This window comes from Mastigoproctus giganteus, chromosome 7 (genome assembly GCF_048544385.1).
Source record: "Mastigoproctus giganteus isolate SK-2022 chromosome 7, ASM4854438v1, whole genome shotgun sequence".
Taxonomy (NCBI): Eukaryota; Metazoa; Arthropoda; class Arachnida; order Uropygi; family Thelyphonidae; genus Mastigoproctus; species Mastigoproctus giganteus.
Window position 1 is genome coordinate 111,371,383 of NC_143581.1, and position 10,072 is coordinate 111,381,454.

At 37.4% G+C, this 10,072-nt stretch overlaps 1 protein-coding gene across 2 annotated transcripts in view; it reads left to right on the forward strand.

Moving 5' to 3' along the window:
- The window catches only part of LOC150083147 (trypsin-3-like), a 77,989-nt gene extending 70,780 nt beyond the window's left edge, over window positions 1-7,209 (forward strand). The window contains exon 7 of one of the 2 annotated variants that reach the window (XM_090377074.1): window positions 6,390-7,209. In XM_090377074.1, the coding sequence (XP_090233200.1) occupies window positions 6,390-6,551 (162 nt within the window). In that variant the 3' untranslated portion in view covers window positions 6,552-7,209. The remainder of the gene's footprint in view (window positions 1-6,389) is intronic. The other variant, XM_090377073.1, reaches the window with a different exon arrangement.
- The last annotated feature ends 2,863 nt before the right edge of the window (window positions 7,210-10,072 follow it).

Below are 10,072 nucleotides of genomic sequence, written 5' to 3' on the forward strand. Positions count from 1 at the left end.
TTTATATGAGTTACGGTCAAGTTCGATGTTCTTGTAAATGATTTCATGTTCGACTACTGCTGAAACCTGCGGAGGATCTACAACAGGCGATTAAGATGAAATATGATTTTGTTTCTTTTTGGATGATGCAATCGAAGCTGGTTGTTCCAGAATACTCTGTATAGCCGGTTCAGGAATCAGTTGAAAATCCTCAGGCAATTGATTGGAACTCAAATCTTCTGGATGGATCGAAATCTTAGGAAGTTCTTGAATATATTTCGTGATGTTGACGGTCCAATTTCTTGATGAGAAGTCAATGTAGAAAGTAGACGTTGATAAATGTTTTGAGAAGAAGATTTTATTAAACTCTGCATTTTTTTTTCGTTCTCTATATTTTTGAACTCATTCTTTTGTCGACATGGGAAGCTTCTTCGATTGCTTTTATTCTTGCATAATTCTCTCGATTTCGCTCAGCTGGAGTTTTAATCATCTTCGAAATACTCTTATAGCTTGTTAACTGAAATTAGATTTGGTATTTTTATATAATTTTTATATATTTTTTTATTGTTGCGTTCTTAAATCAAAACCGTTTTAATTTTTAACTGTTTAATCGAACAGCAATTAAAATCTAACAGCTAGAACCGAAGTTATGAACACTGTAACGTTTTATGCTCACGCCCCCTACTTACTTACGCCACTTAGAAGGTTGATGTTGATCAAAATCTTGAGAAGCAGATTTCATTAAACTCTGAATTTTTTTTTCGTTTTCTGTATTTTTTGAACTCGTTCTTTTGTCGACACGAGAAGTTTCCTTCGGTGACTTTTATTCTTGAATAATATTACTACCCGCTACTTACTCTACCGAATCAACGTTAGACTGAGTTAGCATCATTGGCGTCATTTAAGAAGTGGGTCCATTTCCTTCTCTTAGTACAAACGATATAACGTTTTATTCTCACGCCCGCTACTTACTCTACCGATTCAACGTTAGTGACTGAGCTGGTATTGTTAGCCCAATTTAGGAAGTGACGTCATTTCCGTAAAAAAATTTCGTTACCAATTGATCTTGCTTCAGTCGAAAAATAAAGTTGGTGCCGCCAAAGATGTTTTCACATCAAAAGCTGTGAATTCTGATAAAAGTATTCCTTGGCGCCTACCTCAAAATCTAGATGCTGAACTTGATAATCCCCAGAAACGTGAGTTTTTTCGCCCAGCAAAACAGGAAAATCGACCAGAGAATACGTGACATTTACACATGCACTTTACATAAGTGGGTATATAGAAGAAATTCTGGGTGACTGTAATAAAATAATTTTAATTTGTTGAACCTGATAATGCCACTCCGGTAAAAAGGCAGAAAACAGAAGTTATATCAGGTCCAACACCCCCTCGACGTGGGCACCTGTACGTGGTGAGGGGGACCTCTCAGTAATCCTGCTACCTCCTGCTAGCCTCACCAGGTTCTAACTCCCACAGCCTAGTTTTCAGGCTATCATCATAGAAATCCGGCGTGATTGTGCGTGCTGCGACCCATGGAAATTCGGAAAGTTTCTAGTGGTTGGGGGAGGGTACAAAAATCAAATCAAATCAAATTATTATATTAGGGTCACCTTATATAATAACTCATTACATAAACCTGTATTTGTGTCTGTAAATTGCATGTGTTCTCTGGACGATTTGCCTGTTTTACTGGTAAAAAAAACCCAGAGACTGGGTTTTTTGCTATCTACGACTGAGATTACCTTGCTATCTACGACTGAGACCGACTAACTCAGGCATGGAGTGAAGGTTGAGGGGCCCAGCTTCAACGCCCCACTTTGACCTATGCTTCGACAAGTCGGGTGTTCCTGGATGTCTCAGCCAGTATCAATCGACTAGTGTATTCGCCTGCAAAGGTCAACCGTGTCAGCATAATGAGACAGCAATGTTTTTCTGCGTAGTTCTAATGGCGGATCTCATATGCGCATATGCTTAAAGGCTTGGACTGGAGAAGTCTTGAAAGAAAGATGCCAGGGTTTTCCTCAGAGCACTGTGCTGGATGACGTTTAGCCGTTCAAATTTGCTTATCCTAGCAGATGTATACGGCAGAACTTAGTCGTAAACTGATGAGAGACTTGTAAAGGTGTAGTAAGGTATACGGATCAGCTCCCTATGACATGGACGAGACCGAATGAAGTATATTAAAATGCTTTAGACAAATGGTTTTAAATTAGTGAAGTTTAGCTGGCTGTCTAAGATCAGTCCAAAATCTAACGGTATACACAAGTGGGAGATTGGGATTTTGTTTATTTGTAGTTCAAGATCAGGATGGAGTGTCCGTAGCTTGGAGAAGTGTGAGTGGTAGTGCATTTCTTTTCTGATAGTCGATATTCTCCGTGAATTCCAAGATTCTGTTTTGGTTATGGTAAATTTCAGCTGCGTTCGATGCTGTTCATATTTTTATACTGACAGGAAATGGTAAGGTCATTCACAACATGTAAGCTTCGATGATTTTGGAACATCCCGCGTCATGCTGATAACTCGAATTGCGAATAGTATTGAACTAAGTATCGAACCCTGTGGTACGCCTTTGTCCAAAACGTGGATTGGAAAGAATATGCTTTTATTTCAGACCCGAAAAGAAAGCAGGCACAAGAAATTTTGAATTATTCAGACAACTGTTCCCTTAGTCCTAGATGATAAAGATCTGTTATAATACCAAAACGTCAAGTAGTGTCAAATGCCTTTTCAAAATCTAAGTTAACCATGACTAGATGTCATTTCATGACAGAGGCATTGCGAATATTAGATTCAGCTTTCATGAGTACGTCTAGGGTTGATCTGCTTTATCGAAAGCCATACTGGTGATGGCAGGAGATTCAGTGACTTCAGGAACCAAGTGAACCTTGTATGAACTATCCTTTCGAAAATGCGGCTCGTGAGAAATGTTGGCCTATAATTTTAAACCAGGGAAGAATCTCTGACTGTTTTTGGTGAGGCAATAATGAAAGAATGGTTCCAAGCAGAAGGATAGGCATTTTCAGAGAAGATCCGATTGTAGAAAATCAATGAGGTACACAATTCCTCTTTAAGTATATGCTGCAGCCTATATTTGAAGAGGATAGGTTCAGCATATAACGAACACAATCTAGGCCTGCAGCACTCTTGAAAGATCTATTTAATCATTCTGTAAAGTCTATTAATGGGAAGGAGCGATGCGTGGAGAAGTTGATTTTTTACCGTTCTGCATCTGCTTTGATGTTCTGGCAGAAGCAGAGATTGTGACAAACAATTCTGCTAGTGCACTAGCAACTTCTTCAGGAGTAGACACATCTTCCTCTTTCCATTGTAGTATTGGAACGGCTCCATATGAGCCGTTTGTCAGTGTCTTTTGTGATGGTTGAGGCAAAAGCAATGCATATTTCGCTTCCTGTTTAATTTGATTTGCTTTGGGTCTGTTTTAGCGATTAAGTTACTAGAGGTAGGATAATTGTGGATTTTATTCCAACCATAGTTTTTCTCTTGTTTGGTTGGAATAAAATTTGGTTGGTATTGAAGCAATCTGTAATCCACCAGTGATTTCGATGAACGCGCTATGTCTTGAATTTTGTAAGAGAATCATCAGTTGCAGTCAGAATCTGATTGGTTATGTAAGTAGTTACATCATCATCAAGGTTGTTGTTGAACATAAAGTCTGTCTAGATATATTTGGGCAGAATAGCTATCCCAGTTCGCCTTTTTAAGCTTCCAAGTGGATCGTTGATCAGGATTTGGTGTTACCCCTGTTTGTAATGTGCAAATAATTGGAAAATAATCACTGTTAAAGGGATCAGCTAATGTCGAACATGTCATGATAGGAAAGATGGATGGTGAACAAATTAAACAGTCAATCACAGAAGTAGATAATGTGGGTAGGTAGATATAGGTGGGAAATCCAGAGTATAGTAAGTTGAGATCATTATTATTCATAAATTCTTTAATCCATTTTCCTCTTGTGTCCATGGTAGTGGAACTCCACAATGGATGGTGTCCATTAAAATCACCGAAACGACAAATTGAAGTTGTGAGGTGTGCAATGAGCTTGTCGGGTTCTGAATAGGAAATGGTAGATATGGTCGAATGTAAATTGAAAGAAGAGTAACTGAAATATCCACTGCAATACGAGCTGCCATAGCTTCTAGGGTGGCTTGTAATTAGATGGGCCTAGACGGTGTGTTGTTAGAATTAATAAATATAGCTACTCCTCCATGGGAAAGATACTCTGAGCGCCTATCTTGTCTGTACATGATATAATTTGAGAATTTTGGCAAAACCTGCGATGACAAGAATGTTTCCTGTAGGCATACAACTATGGGATTGAATTGAGTTGAGCAAGTAAATCCTTTAAATCATTAGAAATGCTTAATTCTATGCAAATCCATTGAATGATATTGTGCATTATTTAGGTTCAGAATAGCTAAAGAAGGAAGGAAGAAGGAAAGATGGGACAAGACCCCCCCTGAGTCTTGTCCCATCTTTCCTTCCTTCCTGTAAACGTTGTACTCTCATTCTTTTTCAAATTCCACGTCCTCTGCATTTGAGTGGCACCATGCTTCTGATATCTCTACAATGTCCACTTTTGATAACCAAATTCCTCAAATGTATTCACTATAATGCTAACATTGTCCTACAGAAATTTCCTTTAGTCGCAGTTGAAAGGCTGAACGTTGTTAAGTTTTCGGTTATTAGTGTACGATCTAGTGCACCCCTGCGCTGGTTTTTTCCTCCTAGTAACACATCCATCGTAACTATTTGTGAGGGATGTCAGCTGGCCTTTTAATCCTCACATCTTGTTTTCCTGGCTACATTATGTCCTAATAAAAGCAGCATGAGAATCGATTTCACCTCTATTTCAACTACTATTAAACTATTAGTCTGTGTACCCCTCCTAAAACTATTAGTCTGTGTACCCCTCCTAAAACTAGTAGTTTTCCAACCCATCTAACACTATCTGAAATAGCATTATAAAATATTCTTGCATCCCTTCTATTTAAGTTTATTCCTTCCCTGTAAAAACCGTCTCTCCTGTTAACAATGTACTCATTGTGATGTGACCATCCTGGGAAAAGTTCGATCCCATGAGCCTTCCACAATCTGTTCAGAGCCAAATCCCCTGAAGAGATTGTACATAAAAGAAAAACTCCATAATTCCTGAATTATGTATGTGTTTCAATACGGGTATATGTACATTTGCAACTCAGTGTATTAGCCTTATAATAATACTCTCCCACAAAAAGTTTTTATGGAATTGTATGAAGTATCTATTTTTGCTGCTACCTTAGAATTTATGGTTGCAATTTAACTTTTGGGTGCTTGTGTACATTAAAATGTTTATTTTCATCTTTAAAGTTTTCTGAGTTCACTGTCAGAAATAATGTTGTGTCAGACAGCAATATGACATAATTACACTTCTTTAAAACAACTTTTTTTTTCAATATTAAAAGGAGTGTCCCGAATAAGATACAAATTGGTACAGCAGGAAGCCCATATATATATACACACGAGGAAGTGCCATTTTTTTTCACATGGCAGCGAAAGCGATGTTAAGCACATTAACAACCAATAAGTATTCCACATAAACCTATGTGCATGTGACATCAATAAATATAAGGACAATGATGGAAACTTACAAACTCTAAGGTGCAAGGCATTGTTAAAGTTTTCAATGCCAAAGGCAGAACACAGAAATATTCACTACTGAACTTATTATCATTATGAGCAGAAAATAAATATTACTGTGGCAATGTATTCAATGAGAGATGTGTCAATTTAATGTGCTAATTGTGCTCAATGACGGGTGTGTCAATTTAATGTGCTAATGTTACTCAATGACGGGTGTGTCAAATTAACATGCTAATTGTGAACTTTTTCAAAAGAGAAAGCAATTAAAACAGCCCGTTACTGCCTCCACTGGATAAACTGAGGATGCTATTCACAGACCAAGATTATTGAGAAATACAGACTGAGCGGTAGTTTGCATCAGATGGGTAGGGTATTTTCATCCACTGCATAGTCCAGGCCCACCCCTTTGTCCACCACTTCTCAGAATGGCTGTAATGATACTGTATCTGGCAGGAAATTAATTTTAACCTGAAAAGCATGTTGTATAGATGGTGTACCCGTCTATACAATATGCTTATCAGTAACCACACTTTCTTCACAATGATTACTCACGCACTTGTCTATAGGCTTAACAGGTTTGCCAATGATTATATAGAAAAACGTTATGATATTTATGAATGAATGGACATAACAGCCTTGTGCGTCTTATTTTCTGGACACTCCTCATAAATAGCTGGATTTAAAGAAATTTTTGTCCCTGTACTGTACAATTATATATCTTAAAAATTTTAACTTTCTTATCATGCAAATGCATCTGACTGTATTTCTAGGGAGATGGAGGAGGTCCTCTTGTTTGTGAAAAAAACACTCGCTGGTACCAAGTTGGAGTTGTATCATTTGGAATTGGATGTGGCCGACCTAATGTTCCTGGAGTATATGCTAGGGTTCAAAATTACAAAGAATGGATCCATGGTGTGGTGTTAACATCTTGAATTAATCTTAAATTTTCAAACAAGTTAAAAAAAAACTATAGTTCATTATCTGAATTTTATAAAATTTACGTAATGAAGTACACAGGAAATTTTATTAAATTCAGGTGTGATGAATTTTGGAATAATGGGTTGTTCTGATAGCTATTGCTTTTCATTTAAGTGCTGATACAATTGTTTTATCCAAGGCTGACTACATAAAATTGGAGATTCAGTTTAATCCTCTTATATCTGAACCCCTCCCCCCAAATAACTGAAAAAAAGTTATGGCTATTGACTTAAAATCCCAATATTTATTTCTCTGAGATATTCGTTACTTATTACAAGTTTTGGCAAAGAGATTTAGGTTTGAATTTCACCTGCAATAAGAATTATTCTAGATTTCTTCAAACAGAATTAAGTAGCTGTTCTCAGATGGAGGTTGCAATTTTTTTTCACCTGGAAACTTGTGTTTTCTACCCATGCACAGGCAGGACCATGCCATGTATCTGGTGGAGACAGGATTTAAGGTTAGTTTTGGGCCCTTTTCTTTTGTCTCATTCGCGTCAAGTACACTGCTCCACTTTGTATGGCCCTGCATGGCTAGCAGGCACAAGAATTCAAAACAGTATAAATTGTAATAGTATACATTAAGAAATACTGGCTCTAATATCTTAATTCTGTAACACTCCTTTAGTACTATCGACTATAAAAATTAAATCAATTTTAGAAAAACCTACATTTATTTTTGGTTGATTTTGCACTAACGCTACTGAGTCATCAGTGTAATGTGTGCCTAAAAATTGCACCCATTAAGAAAATCTAGATTGGCAAGCATCATTATGCTGTTATGCAGATAACAATACGCTGTTGGAATTCGTAGTGAGAGGACGGGTGTTCTTAGTGCTCCTAAATCTGAAGTGCAGGGAGAGCACAGAGATCAAAGAGGTTAGATAATTGCTTTTAATTAATTTCTTTAATATATTGTAAAGTTAATTTTGATATGTTTTTTTTTTGTCCTGTAATAGTTTGTAAATGTAATTTTTATAATATTATAAATATATTTTTTTAAAAAGTTACTTTCTGTGATATTTAGTAAATTTAACAATGGTTATGACAAGATCCACCTTGAAAATTTCGTCAGAGGGTATTATGACTCAGAGATATAGTCAAGACTATTTCTGGTGAATCATGATTTTTTTTTTTTTTGTTTGCAGAACCTGTAGAATGTACTGAAAGGTTAACCTAGTGGATAATCGTAGCTCACCTGGAAATTCTTTTCTTTTCTAAATTTAAAATTCAGTGCATTGCTAGAAGAATTTGAATCATCGAAAAAAAACAGGTGCCTGCCTGGAAGCTTGTCAGGGACTCAAGATTCTAGTAACTTATCAAGTTATGCATTCCCGATTCGGGCCCCAGACCAGAACAGCCGAGGGCAAACTGCTCTAGTTCAAAAGGACTTAGTTCTATTAGGAGACTGCATTGTTAGGGAAATAAAAATACTTTTTTGTAATAAGGATAGGTGGACTAGAACCAGGATATGCCTGCCGGGAGCAACAATTAATGATGTCACCAACAGATTGTCAGATTTTAAGAAGGGGGGGAGGTAAATAGAATATTATTATTCATGTGGAGACTAATGATATTAATTAAGCACACCCGATGAGGATATGTTAGACATTTAAACAAAGGTGGTGCATTGGTGTTTGCCAGTATTATTGAGACTACCTTAAGGGTTCAGGGAAACTGCTAACTTGGGGGAACAAGGATAATATAGATATGCGTTTGTCTGATGATATTGGTCAGTGTAACGCTGGCACATACCTTAAGAGTTGTTATTTATTACCGCAACAGCTCATATTAGCACGATGTCAAGTCTCCTCTAAGTCTCCTGTAAGGTGTCTAGTTTCCAAGCTCTGCAACTCACATATTCGAAGTCTTTCCTCATATGGACGCCCTTTTGCCGATCTCACCAGGCGAGTTACCCGACGCTGGACCCATTTAAAAAGCACAATGCATTTCTTTAGGTGTGGTCTCCATACCTGAACACAGTATTCCAAGTGTCGTCTTATATAATGGGATTTTGACGTCCTTATCTCTACTAGCGATTGTTCGATAAATCATTGATAGGACACCATGGGCCTTCCTTTGCAACCTGTCTACAATGCTCAGAGAACTTAAAGTCTTACCGTATCGTATCGTAACACCCAAGTCCCTTTCCTTCACTATCGGCTTTAGTTAAACTCCGCCAAGTGTATAAGTTATTTTTGGGTTACTGTTCCCCAGGTGCAATACCTTACACTTTGCTGGATTAAAGCATAGCTTACCAGGGATGGTCATTTTTCTGACCATCCCTGAAGTCTATCTAGGTCATTCTGAAGAAGCTCTGCTTGGCGGCGATCATTAACTACTCTACCAATCTTTACATCATCTGCAAATTTAGACATCACGCCCTCTATCCCTTCATCGATGTCATTTATGAAAATAAAAAAACAACAGTGGTCCTAATTCTGATCCTTGGGGAACCCCACTTCTTACAACACCCCTATCTGAGGAATAACCATTTATCACAACCAACCCTCTGCTTCCTGTCCTGGAGCCATCCAGCTATCCATCTAAGAATTTTCCCTGTGATTCCAACCTGTTCCAGCTTATAAAATAACCGCTCATGTGAAAGTGAGTCAAATGTTTGATGAAATCCAAATAAACAATGTCGAAATTATTCCCAAAGTCCAGCTCTTGAGTGACCCTTGCAAAATAGCTAACCAGATTAGTTAAACATGATTTTCCCTTTACAAAACCGTCCTTCAGAATTCCATTTCTATCTAAATGATCCTGAAATCCAACTTTGATCATTGTCTCCATGATTTTCCCTACTACTGAAGTTGGACTAACCGGCCGGTAATTTCCCACTTCACTCTTAGAACCGGCCTTATGTAGTGGATATACACTGGCACTTTTCCAATCCAGCGGAATCACTCCCACGTCCAGTGATGTTCGCATAATTAGCCTCAGGCTCGAAATTTTTTCATTAAATAAACATGTAAATTTTTTTTCAACTTCACTCGTAAGTCTTCTGTTCGTCTTCTGTAAATGTTGATGCAAAGTAACTGTTGAGTTCATCTGCTGGGATATCTAATACTATCCCACGTCCATTACATAATGGTCCGATCTGGTTTGTCCTTCTTTTCTTTGCATTTATATATGTGAAGAATTCCATATCCCCCCCCTGGTCTTTTTGCCAGCGATTTCTCATAATCTGCCTTTGCCAGCCTAACCTTTTCTGTGGCACTATTACAGAACAATTTGTAGCTGTTATAGGCTTCTGCACTTTTTATTGCTCTGTAACTTTTCCATGCCGTCTTTTTCTGCTCAAGTAATCTGGCAACTTCATTATTCATCCAACTTGGAATCCTCCTCATAGAGTATTTTTTTAATGGTATATAGTATATTCAAGTATATTTTTATGGCATATTTAAGGTATATTTAAATATGATATTTTTTAATGGTTTAATGGTATATTCAAGGCTTCTGTGATTAATGTT